This window comes from Rattus norvegicus, chromosome 2 (genome assembly GCF_036323735.1).
Source record: "Rattus norvegicus strain BN/NHsdMcwi chromosome 2, GRCr8, whole genome shotgun sequence".
Lineage (NCBI taxonomy): Eukaryota > Metazoa > Chordata > Mammalia > Rodentia > Muridae > Rattus > Rattus norvegicus.
Window position 1 is genome coordinate 8,061,678 of NC_086020.1, and position 13,428 is coordinate 8,075,105.

Sequence of the window (13,428 nt, forward strand, 5' to 3'; positions counted from 1 at the left end):
TCCTCAGTGTGGTTATCACCATATTCCAGGACTTCTCAGTGTGTATTTATACACAGGTTTTAATTATTCACTCCTGGACTCAGGTTGATTTTCTTCATTCTTCCAGTCATTTGTCAAAATCCTCCCCATAATTTTAGCAGCTGAACCTACTGTCTCTATGAGGCTTCCTCAGTTTGTCTTCCACTTTGTCCTGTTTTTTTTTTTGTTTGTTTGGTTTTTTTTGTTTTGTTTTGTTTTTTAGTGTCAGATCTTTATTTTTAAACTCTCATCTATCAAATTAGCGTTTCCCACCAACTCTGGGAGCAGAGACCTTCACAGGCTTCATAATCTTTTGTTCAGGGGCTGCTTTTGTGGGGCCTTGGCAGCAGCTATTGCTGTTTTCTTCAATGCCTGCTTAGCCGTTTTTGCCTCCTTGGCAGCCCTGATAGCCTGCTCTCGCTGAGCTTTCCTAACTCCTGGTTTCTTATTCCTATCAGCCAGAGAAGGGCCAGTGATGGCCCGCTGGAACTTGACTGCACAGCGGGTTCTTTTCCGGCGGGTTCTTTTCTTTTGAATTTCTTCCGACTGTCCTTTCTTGTGTTTTCTTCTGTAGAGGACAGTCCAGTTAATTTGCCGAGGGTTCCTTTTGGAAAGGAATGCGGACTCACAGTTGGCATTAAGAAACTGGAAAACCTTCCTGTCGGTCCTGGCATAGTGCCGCCTGTGTCCCGGGTAGATCTTGCACCCGCTAAAACTGCACAGCTCGACCTTCATGGTGACAGATGTCGGCCTGCCGGGGGAAGGATGGCAAAGAGCCCCTTTGTCCTGTTCTAAAGGCCGAGTACCTCCACATTTCAACCTTCTTTCCATATAGTTCCTTGAAGGATTAAATTCCATTTTCATCAAGTATAAAGCTATCTGAATTACTGGATTAGGAAAAATTTTAAGGACATAGTTAGGTTCCTTAAGGAAAAATGCATTAAGCCAGATATCACAGAGAAGAGAGAAAGCAAAGAGAACTGTATGCGGGTTAGCTAACTTGGTTGCACATCTACATGTTTCTCTAAACCCAGCTTGATGCTGTGTTCTTGAAGAATATACCCCCGAAACTTCCATTGTAACTCATGCTCAGTTTATCCTTAAAGACTCCAGATCTTTATATTAGAATTTCACAATCTAAAACGATAAAATTGGTATTTGAGTTGGCATATAACAATGGAAAACAAACATGCAAATTCTCATCTATTACAGAAAAATAGGCCATAATTTGTGGAAGACAATAGACAAAGTCACACTTATAAAGCCAGCTTGACTTATAATGTGGAGTCTGGGAATACTTGAGACTAGTAGTTACATGCAAGTATTCTGGGTACAGCTCATGATTTTGAACATAATCACAACTGTGTCAAAAAGCAGATATACTGACAAGGGCAAGGAGAGTTTATCCCTCCAATAGAGTGATGATTCAATATTAGAAAAAATACCAACCAAAAAGTTGGATTGTAAGATTTATCAGTCATTTTTTAAAGCCCAAGTAAATTAAGAATAGAAGAAAAAGCTTATATTTAATGAGTATCATGTTATTGATAACTTGCTAGAAGTATATTAAAGACTAGAGGGAGGGAAGGAGAGGGGAAATGATATGGCATAATAACCAAAACCATTTTAAAATTAATTTGAAAAATCAGATGCAATTCAGAAGTGCCCAAAATTTCTATTCTAAACAGCATTTTAGAAAAACAACAAAATTTAAAAATTAAGCAATTAAAATATTACAAAAAATAAAGCACATATTACATTACATGTAGAATCATTTTTGTACATAGATAACCCAAAACATGAGTTGCAGAATGAAAGGAGACAAAAAAATCACTATACAAAATAAAATGTGTTCATTAGATCAGAAATAACCTGATCAAAATGTAAATTGAAAAAATCATACCATTTATAATAGAGGGGAAAACCCCTGTGAACATTCAAGAATAAAATTATAGGTAGAACCAATAGGAAGAAAATAATGTTATATTATTAAAGGTCACAAAACAAGACCTAAAAGAACTGGAAACTTATATTTCCCTCAAGAGTATGTAATGCATGAAATTATAAACCTTTCTCATATTGTTGTAGGATTTCAACACAGGTTTTCAGAATATCAGGCTTTTATTTCACATATAAAATTATTAATCTCAGTGTCTTTCAGTGATTGCTATATGTAGATGGTATTTTTAACATTTTTATGGGCATTCAAACCCACAAGGTTATCAGAGTCACCTTAGTACCTAAATACGATAGCCAAAGTAAAGGCAACAGAAGAAGGAAATTGTACAGTCAACCCTAGGCAGCCTGGCCCAGCAAAACTAGAAAGAGTGAAAATACAATGATTATTAAGAAACATTTAGACAACAAAGGTGAAGATTCATATATTAGAAGTCAAAGTCTTTTATGCAAATGATTTAGAATGAACACAGAAATAAACATTAGAGGGTATCACATGTAGAGCCAAGAGTACTTGGGGACTTACAGAAATTTACAAGTACTGGCTACCAACCATACTCAGGTGGATGGCACTATACCCAAGAGTACATGGGCAGCACAAATTGTACTTAGTGAGATATTTAAAAAGGAGAGAACATGGAAATGGGGGGATAAGGAGATAAGAATGGATCTGGGAGTTAGGGGATAAGTAGAGGGTGAATGTTTTCAAAATGCATTATATAAGATTTTCTAAGAGCTAATAAAATATTATGTTTAAGAGAGAAAAGTTTCAATTTCATTAAGTATATTTAAATTTTATTTTTGATAGTTTAAAGATCTATATAAAATAAAAATTGTAAGGATATTTTTAACAATGAAAATAATTATGATGGTATGCTAAACTTAAAAAAGTTAGTGTCTTAGGGTTTCTATTCCTGCACAAACATCATGACCAAGAAGCAAGGGAAAGGGTTTATTCAGCTTATATTTCTACATTGCTATTCATCACCAAAGGAAGTGAGGACTGGAACTCAAGCAGGTCAGGAAGCAGGAGCTGATGCAGAGGCCATGGAGGGATGTTACTTACTGGCTTGCTTCCTCTGCCTTGTTCAGCTTGTTTTCTTTTAGAACCCAAGACCATCAGTCCAGGGATGGTGCTACCCACAATGTGCTGGGCCCTTCCCCCTTGATCACTAGTTGAGAAAATGCTTTACAGCTGGCTCTCATGGAGGCATTTCTTCAACTAAGGCTCCTTTCTCTGTGATAATTCCTGCTTGTTTCAAATTGACACATACAACCAGCCAGTACAATTAGAAAATGTAGAAATTACAGAGGGAATAAAACAGCTTTAACTGTTCAGTAGTCTGATGTCACATACAACATGTGCAAAGATCAGACAGAAGACACAGCAAAAGGAAATATTTACAACAAAATAAAAATTGATTACCATGTGTAAAGTTGAGAGAAAGGGGGGAAAAGTTGAATAAAGCATAAAAAGCCTTCAGTTCTTAGAGGAATATGTATAGGAACCCAATATGTAGAAACAATGACTAAATACTGAATTAAAATTTGAAATTTTATTAAATGTTTTTACACAAAACAAAATATAAAAAGGTTTAGAGCTCTGTATAGACTGACTTAATTTCAATAATAATTTCCATAATACATGAAGATCAAATCACATCAAGACAGCGAGAAGGGGTATGAATGAGTACAGAAGGGAAAGGAGGGAGAGGGATGGAGGAAGGTATGAAAAGGGAGGGGAGAGAGAGAGAAAAAGAGAGAGAGAGAGAGAGAGAGAGAGAGAAGAAGAAGAAAAGGAGGAGGAGGAGGAGAGAAATATTGATTTATTGGTCAAAAAGAACCTGTAATATTTTCCTTAAACTATGAATAACAAAAAACGTATGCTAACATTGTTCAAGCTGAAAACTAAATGTGACACATATATGAGCCACCACATGTCTTTGTGCATACTTGAGTCAGACTTGGAAGAGTATGAAAGATTATATTCTAAACTGTTAAAATGGGTTATCACTGGTCTGTGATTTGAAGACTGGCTTGTATTCATGCTTATAGGAATTACAGGAAAAAGCATCTGGGAGATGTGATGCAGAAGAATGTGTGAGATTTAGCAGCATTTGGGTGTGAGTAGGAGGCAAATGAAGAAGTCAAAAGAAGACTCAAAATTTCCAGCCTGGGCACCTGGGGACTGCGGTTACCCTTTATGGAGGCAAGGATCTTATGAGAACACAATGAATTCTATTCATTGTTAAAAGAGGAGAGATGATGAGTTCAGGTGTCAATCAAGATAACAGTGTGCCTTTTAAGTGATAATTGTTCCAAAATGAAGGCTTTCTACCTGGATCTTAAAACCTCAAATAAAGGTTGATTCAATTAAAGGGTGGCTTTGCAGTGTGTGGATTACAGCTCAGTAAAGGTTTTGCTGCTGCTCTATAATCGCATCCTGTGAACTGTGGTAGAGGGAGCCACATTGCTCACTACTGTTCCTTCTTACCCATGCAAGTTTTAAAATTAAAACATGTCCCCTTTTTAATCAGGAAAGAAATGAGAATCTTAAATAACCTCAAACCTGGGAAGAAAGTAGGTCCTTCTCCTGTATACAAGCTGAAACTACAAGATGTGAAGAGTACAAATGTTGTTAAGCACTGCGGTTCAATGTATTCCAGTAGGCCACCCCACTGAATCTCTTGAATTTATAAATAGAATCCACACTTTGATTCCCAAGAAGGAAACATTGGAAATTAAGCTCCATTGAGAATTTGTTTCTTGCAAATGTTGTAAAAATGGTAAGAGAGTGTATTTCTATATAATTATATCATATTTTATGTTGGATCTATGATAGAAGTGTATAATCCACTAGCAGGAGACCTTTTGCAGAAATGAATGAGTCAACAATCATTGGAATAAATCCTCTAATTTTAATTCTCACTTATGTATACGTCAACTTTTGCACATCTTCATTTTCCATTTAGCATTCATTGTACTTTTAACTTTACAGACTATTTCTATGTTCATTTTCCATAAGTGAATTATGTAATCTTCCATAGGCAATGTTTTTCATACTGAATTTGCTAGCTGTAAACAGAGTTAAAATAGGACAGTTAAGCTATTGTGCTTTCATTTTGAGTCTAAAGACTTCCATGAATTTTAAATCCTTTAGACAACTGTATGTGATTTGGTTGATTTTATTGGCCAGTTCTGGTAATTTTGTTTTAAACTTCATGCAGTCTCCCATTGGAGAAGTTAGAACAAAGAAAATAAGCTTAGTACTTTGTGTATTTCTTATTTTCCAGAAAATAAATCCAGTCGAAACCAGTAATGCAGATGTACCTTTGGCTGATCCCGGAATGTACCAGTTGGACATCACACTAAGAAGGGGTCAAAGTTTAGCTGCCCGTGATCGAGGAGGTAAAAGTTAAGAACAGTATCATTCAAAGCTTTCTCTATGTGCTTCTGACAGAGTTTGTTTTCTTCATGATTGCCTATGTTTTAAAACCTTAACTGTAATACAGTTTCCAGAAGTTTGGGATTCAGTGACACACTTTAATACATGCCTTGACTCCTCTGACATGGAGGATGTAAGCTCCACATTCTGATCCAGTTGGTGAGGCTCCCGCCAAGTTCTATACAAAATAAATTCCACAGGCATGGCATCAATACCAGGCGACATACATTCACATATTAACATATACATGTACATAGGGGAACATATATTCAAATAGATGAGATATACATGTGCATAAGTGAGCTTACATTCACATAAGATATGCATGTGCATAGGAGGGCATACATTTACAGTGATAATGGGTGCATTAAATGGATAAGGTATACATTTACATAATTGAAGCACACATGCTTAGGTGAGCATACATTTACATAGATGAGCATAAATTTATACAGGTGAAACATTTTTACATAAGTAAAGCATTCATTTATGTAGGTGAGACACACATACATTAATGATCATATGTTTACATATGTTGGCACATTTACATATGTGGTTATACATTTACATATGTAAGGCAGACACTTATATCAGCAATGCATATATTAACATGAGTGAAGTCATTTACATGGACAAGGCATAAATTTACATAGGTGGGGTGCACTTTTCCACAGATGAAACAGACTTATGTAAGTTAGTCTACGTTTATATAGGTTTATACATTGTAGTGTATAATGTATTATAATTATACATAATATATCATCATAATATATAATAATTAATACATCATTAATTAATGTATTATTATACATTATATGTGATATAGTTATACATACATGAGTTTATACATATTCTATATTTATATATTGTTTAAGTGATAATTTATACAAATAAAGCCTACATTTACATACACTAGATATATATTTACATAGGTGAGCATACATGTATATAGATGAGACATTCAATTACATAGGTGAGTATATGTTTACATTAGAAGCTGTGTCAGAAGTTAGTTTTTGGTAGAACAGGTTCTTTGTTACCTGAAGTTGCTCAGTTTAATCTGCTGTGAGAATGAGATTTGAAACATCTCATGAAAATTTTAAGACCTTAATCAGCAGCTGCCTGAAGCTCAGTTGGATGTCTTCCTGGTAGAGTATACAGTAATTTGTAGCAGCACGAAGGGAAAGACAGCAAGTACTTTTTAGGTCTCAGATTCCAAATTCTCTGGCAATTTCTTGATGAATTAGTCTGTGGCACACGAGAGCTTCCTAGACAGAATAGAGGCAGAATCATGGAAAGAGACCAGTAGACTGGGTAGCAGCCTGAGATAATGTTCAATACCTGCTGTGCAGGATTACAGACTCTAGGGGCCTGGAAACTCCACACCTTCTGAAAGTTAGGTTGAGATGTAACAGTGTCCATCAGGAGGAGCGATAGTCCCTAAGCCTGTGCTTACTCACTATCAGATGACAGAGAGGCTCTTGACGATATGATGTTTTTGCCTCTGCACTTCCCTTGATATCTACACCTAGGAAGTCGAAGAAACCAGATTAGGAACACAGGCTCTCATTGCTATCCCTTGACCCTGAATGACAATTTATTTAATGTAATAATTATTTTTCATTACTAGATACTATAAAATGAATTCAGTTTTAAATACAAAACAAATAAATATAATTTTAATGAATGAACAGTGAGAAAACTATTAAAATGTAAGTAGATAAGGGAATCTTTTATAGAATTAAACATCTGCTCTCGAAGCTAAAGAAAAATGTTTATTGAATCAGACCACCTCAGAAGTTACACTCAAGATAGAGAAACTAAGATAAATACAATTAGCATCATTTCACAGATCGTTTTTCTTATCCAAAGTAGTCTCAAATTAGTATGAGTCTTTTCATCTAAATAGAATTAGACCAGGAAATAATATTAACCTTTTAATCCCATGTCTCCTTCTTACATTGTTAAACACATAGATATATAACTATATATTATAGCATTATGTATGATTATATAATTATTAAAATTCACAAGTAAGTGACTAGTTGGAGAAACTATAGATCATCCACAAAAGAGGATAAGTCTCTCTGTGTGTGTGTGTGTGTGTGTCTGTTTGTATGTGTGTGTAAGAGAAAAAGAGAGACAGAGACAGACAGACAGACAAAGTAGAAATTTTACAAGATAAATTGTTAAGTTTGTGTAACAAAACTTAAAAAAGGGTGTCAGTAGAGTGCAATACTTCTTGTGAGAAATAAAGAACTATAACAAATCAGGCATAGTCTATTAATTCACACAAAAGAAATACAGGAAGAAAAAGTCAGACACTAATGAGATTGGTTAGAGTCTGACTATAAGTGAGAAGAGGTAGCAAAAATAGGGACGAGAGTGAATAGGTAAGGAGAAAGGAACATTTCTCCTAGTAAATTCTTCTTCCAGTACAGTTCTTCCTAGACTGCAAAGCAAAATATCAAGATCAAGAGGAAAGGACTATGATGGCAAGTAAGTAAATATACTGTAGACACTAATACCTAAATATTTCACTGTTGGAAAAATGTTTAAATATAGAAAAGGAAAAAGCTAGACTAAATCCTGATATGCCACAGATATCAGTTTGAATTGTTATGTGTGTGTGTTGTGATACATAGAAATATAAATGGATAAACGTGTGTGTGTGTGTGTGTGTGTGTGTGTGTGTGTGTGTGTGTGTGTGTTCTGCACCTGTCTGCTACGGGAGGCCTATAAACAATGGTAGATGTAAGAACAACAACTACAGTAGCATGTAATTAACATACCAAAGGTCAAATCTTTGTTTCTAAATACAATTTCTCCAATGCAAGTGATCAGAACTTTTTGAGAAATGATTGATTACAGATCTGGGTAGAAAAAATACAAGATGAGCTTGGAATAATTTGTACTGACAAAAAATAAGGATTTATTTGGTTAAAAAATTGATAGCAGGATGATGTTTACAGAAGTCACTTCAAAGAAACCAGTAATGACTACAAGTAAAACTATTTCAGAAGAGTGTTATTGATGCTGATAGTGTATGAACATGGAGGAAATTTATCTACCATAGTAGTAAATCAATGACTAGGTATGTGAGTAGGAGGCTAAAGAAGACAGCTTTGCTAATGGTAGAATTGTGGTGGAAAACTGTAGAATAAAAAATGCAAATAGTAACTCACCATTTAAGGGCATCACTGTCACAGCATTTCCTGGAAGAAACTATCAGTGTCTACTAAAATTATATGCTCAAGTTTATGAGTAGTTCCAAGTATAACTATGGAGGAGGCTGTCTTGGCCAAGTTACAGTGTACAGGTAGTTGGCATTGTCAGTGATGAGACAGGAGCACTTTGTTAAGATAAGATGTATCAAGACCTACACAACGTGTCTGTGAACATTTGGGTAAAAAGGCTCAACATACTTATAAATTACTTGGAAAATATACTTGAACATACTTAAACATTGCATTGACTCTGTAGATTGTTTTTGACAAAAGATACCATTTTTATGCTATTAATCCTACCAATCTGTGAGCACGGCAGCTCTTTCCAACTTCTGAGATCATCTTCAATTTATTTCTTCAGAGACTTGAAGTTCTTGTCATACAGCTCTTTCTCTTGCTTGGTTAGAGTCTCAGCATGGTATTTTATATTATTTGTGACTATTGTGAAGGGTGTCATTCCCCTAATTTCTTTCTTAGCCCTTTATACTTTGAGGAGAGGAAGGTTACTGATTTGTTTGAGTTAATTTTATATCCAGCCACTTTGCTGAAGTTGTTTATCAGTTTTAGGCATTCTCTGGTGTAATTTTGGGGTCACTTAAGTATACTATCACATCTTCTGCAAATAGTGATATTTTGACTTCTTCCTTTCCAATTTGTATTCCTTTGGCCTCTTTTTGTTGCCTAATTGCTTTGGTTAGGACTTCCAGTATGATATTGAATAGGTGGGGAGAGAGTGGGCAGTCTTGTCTAGTCCCTGATTTTAGTGAGATTCCTTCATGTTTTTCTCCATTTAGTTTAATGTTATCTACTGGTTTGCTGTATATTGCCTTTACTATGTTTAGGTATGGGCCTCGAATTCCTGATTTTTCCAAGATTTTTATCATAGAAAGAGGTGTTGAATTTTGTCAAATGCTTTCTCAGCATCTAATTAAATGATCATGTGGTTTTTATCTTTGAGTTTGTTTATATAGTGGATTACGTTGATGGGTTTCTATGTATTGAACCATCCCTGCATCCATAGGATGAGGCAGGTGAATTTTCATTTTGATGTGTTCTTGAATTTGGTTTGCAAGAAAGAATCTTGTCGAGTATTTTTACATCAATATTCATAAGGGAAATTAGTCTTTAGTTATTTTCCTTTGTAGGATCTTTGTGTGGTTTAGCTATAAGTGTAATTGTGGTTTGAAAGAACGAAATGGGTAGTATTTATTCTGTTTATATTTTGTGGAATAGTTTCAACAGTATTGGTATTAGGTCTTCTTTGAAGGTCTGATAGAATTTTGCTCTAAATCCATCTTGTCCTGGGCTTGCTTTTTTTTTTTTTTTTGGTTGGGAGACTTCTAATGACTGCTTCTATTTCTTTAGGGGTTATAGGAATGTTTAGATGGTTTATCTGATTCTGATCGAACTTTGGTACCTGGTATCTGTCTAGAAAATTGTTTATTTCATCCAGATTTTCTAGGTTTATTGAGTATAGGCTTTTGTAGCAAGATCCAATGATTTTTTGAATTTCCTCAATTTCTGTTGTTATGTCTCCCTTTTCATTTCTGATTTTGTTTATTTGGACACACTCTCTGTGCCCTCTGGTTAGTCTGGCTAAAGGTTTATCTCTCTTATTGATTTTCTCAAAGAACCAGCTCCTGGTTTTGTTGATTCTTTGTATAGTCCTTTTTGTTTTTACTTGGTAGATTTCAGCTCTGAGTTTGATTATTTCTTGCTGTCTACTCCTCTTGGGTATGTTTGCTTTTTGTTCTAGATGTTTTATATGTGCTGTTAAGCTGCTAGTGTTTGTTCTCTCCTGTTTCTTTTTGAAGCCACTCAGAGCTATGAATTTTCCTTTAAGCACTGCTTTCATTGTGTTCCATAAGTTTGGGTGTGTTGTGTCTTTATTTTCATTATATTCTATTTTGTCTTGTCTGTTTTTTTTTTCTTTCTGGAGCTGAGGACCGATCCTAGGGCCTTGCACTTGCTAGGCAAGTGCTCTACCACTGAGCTAAATCCCCAACCCCATTTCATTATATTCTAAAAAGTCTTTAATTTCTTTCTTTTTTGGCCAAGTTATTATTGTGTAAAGCATTGTTCACCTTCCATGTATATGTGGGCTTTCTCTTGTTTCTGTTTTTATTTAAGACCAGCCTTAGTCAATGGAGTTCTGATAGGATGCATGGGATTATCTCAATGTTCTCATATCTGTTAAGGCCTGTTTTGTGACTGATTATATGGTCAATTTTGGAGAAGATACCATGAGGTGCTGAGAAATAGGATGAATGTTATATATATTACATATATATATACATATATATATATATGTATATATATATATATATGTTAGATCCATTTGGTTCATAACTTCTGTTAGTTTCACTGTGTCTCTGTTTAGTTTCTTTTTCCACTGCTAAGAGTGGGATGTTGAAATCTCCCACTATTATTGTGTGAAGTACAATGTATACTTTGAAGTTTAATAAAGTTTCTTTATGAATGTGGGTGCCCTCGCGTTTGGAGCATAGATTTTTCAGAATTGAGAGTTCATATTGGTAGTTTTTCCTTTGATGAGGATGAAGTGTCCTTCCTTTCTTTTCTTTCTTTCTTTCTTTCTTTCTTTCTTTCTCTCTCTCTTTCTTTCTTTCTTTTTTTTGGATAACTTTTTGTTGAATGTCAATTTTATTTGATATTAGAATGGCTACTCCAGCTTGTTCTTGGGACCATTTTCTTGGACATTTTTTTCCAACCTTGTACTCTGAGGTAGTGTCTGTCTTTATCACTGAGGTGCATTTACTGTATGCAGCAAAATTATGGGTCCTGTTTATGTATCCAACCTGTTAGACTATTTCTTTTCATTGGGGAATTGCGTCCATTGATATTAAGAGATAATAAGGAATAGTGATTGTTTCTTGTTACTTTTGTTGTTAGAGGTGGAATTATGTTTGCGTGGCTATTTTCTTTTGGTTTTGTTGAAGATTCATTTAGTTCATAACTTCTTTCTTTCTTGCTTTTTCTAGGTTCTAGTTTCCCTCCTTGTATTTAAGTTTTCCATCTATTATTCTTTGCAGTGCTGTATTTGTGGAAAGATATTGTATAAATTTGGTTTTGCCCTAGAATATCTTTGTTTCTCCTTCTATGGTAATTAAGAGTTTTTCTGGGTATAATAGCAGTGCTGACATTTGTGTTCTCTTAGGGTCTGAATGACATCTGTCCAGGATCTTCTGGATTTTGTAGTCTCTTTGGAGAAGTCTGGTGTAATTCTGATAGGTTTGCCTTTATATGTTACTTGCCCTTACTGCTTTTTTTTTCTTTTTTCCTGAGCTAGGGCCTTGCGCTCCCTAGGCAAGCGTTCTACCTCTGAGCTAAATCCCCAACCCCCCCTTGCTGATTTTAATATTCTTTCCTTGCTTTATGCATTTGGTGTTTTAACTGTTATTTGTTGGGAGGAATTTTTTTCAGGTCCAATCTCTTTGGAGTTCTGTAGGCTTTTTGTATTTTCCATGGACATCTCTTTCTTTAGGTTAGGGAAGTTTTCCTCTATAACTTTGTTGAAGACAGTTACTGGCCCTTTAAGTTGGGAATTTTTGTTCTCTTTTATACCTATTATCCTTATGTTTGGTCTCATTATGTCCTATATTTCCTGGATGTTTTGGGTTAGAAGCTTTTTGTATTTTCATTTTCTTTGACTCTTTTGTCAATGTTTTATATGGTATTTTCTGTCCCTGAGATTCTCTCTTCTATCCTTTTCATTCTGTTTCTGAATCTTGCATCTGTGACTCCTGATCTCTTTCCTGGGTTTTCTATCTCCAGGGTTGTTTCTCTTTGTGATTTCTTTATTGTTTTTATTTCTCATCCTGGATGATTTTGTCCAATTCCTTCACCTGCTTGGATTTGTTTTCCTGTAACTCGTTAAGGGCTTCTACTTGCTTACCTGTGTTTTTCTATATTTCTTTAAGGAATTATTTTTGTCCTTCTTAAAGTCCTCTATCATCATCATGAGATGTGATTTTAAATTCAAATCTTGCTTTTCTGGTATGATGGGGTATAAAGCAAGGGCTTTTGTGAGACAACTGGGTCTAATGATGCCAATTAGTCTAGGTTTCTGTTGCTTGCCTCTTGTCATCTGGTTATTCCTAATGCTACCTGCCCTTGATGTTTCTGACTGAATCCTGTCCCTTCTATGATTCTGGTTCTTTCAGAACTCCTCAGAGTCCAGCTGTCCAACTGTCTCTGTGAACCTGTGATACTAGGATCCTATGATCCTGAGATCCTGGGTGTGTCAGAGCCTTTGGGAGTCAAGCTGCCTTTGGGATCCTGAAATCCTTGTGTGACCAAGCTCCTGAGTTCCCACTGTGTGGGAGCTCCTGGTAGTCAAGCTTTCTCTGGGTGTTACAGGAGTGGGTGGGGAGCCAGTGTCCTGGGTTTGCTCTGGGCACAGGTGCAAGCTGGAAGGAACTTGTGCCTCTGTCTGTATGGGGTTTGTATTTCCCTGGTTCCTGGGGTTGGGTGGTTGGGTTTCCCACTTGTGCTCAGTGTTGGGAAAGATGTTGTGGCCTCAACTGTGTTCTTGAGTGTGTCACAATTTCAGTGCTCCTGGGTGTGTGTTCAATCTGATGGGAGTTGAGCTTCCTCTATGATCCTGTGACCCTGTGGTCCTGTGATCCTGGGCTTTTCAGAGCATCTGGGAGACAGGCTCCCTCTGTGTATTGTAAGTGTGATGCAGAGCCAGCACCCCAGGTCTGTTCCAGGTGCAGGTTCAGACCTGAAGGAACCTGTGCCAGTGGCTGTGTGGGGGTTCCT

At 35.9% G+C, this 13,428-nt stretch overlaps 1 protein-coding gene and 1 pseudogene across 15 annotated transcripts in view; one reads left to right on the forward strand and one right to left on the reverse strand.

Moving 5' to 3' along the window:
• The window catches only part of Mctp1 (multiple C2 and transmembrane domain containing 1), a 694,629-nt gene that overhangs the window by 262,710 nt on the left and 418,491 nt on the right, over positions 1-13,428 (forward strand). For all 15 annotated transcript variants that reach the window (XM_039102152.2, XM_039102154.2, XM_063281693.1 and 12 more), the window contains one exon: positions 5,268-5,382. In XM_039102152.2, coding sequence (XP_038958080.1) covers positions 5,268-5,382 — 115 coding nt within the window. The remainder of the gene's footprint in view (positions 1-5,267; positions 5,383-13,428) is intronic.
• On the reverse strand, positions 234-798 carry Rpl24-ps11 (ribosomal protein L24, pseudogene 11; annotated as a pseudogene).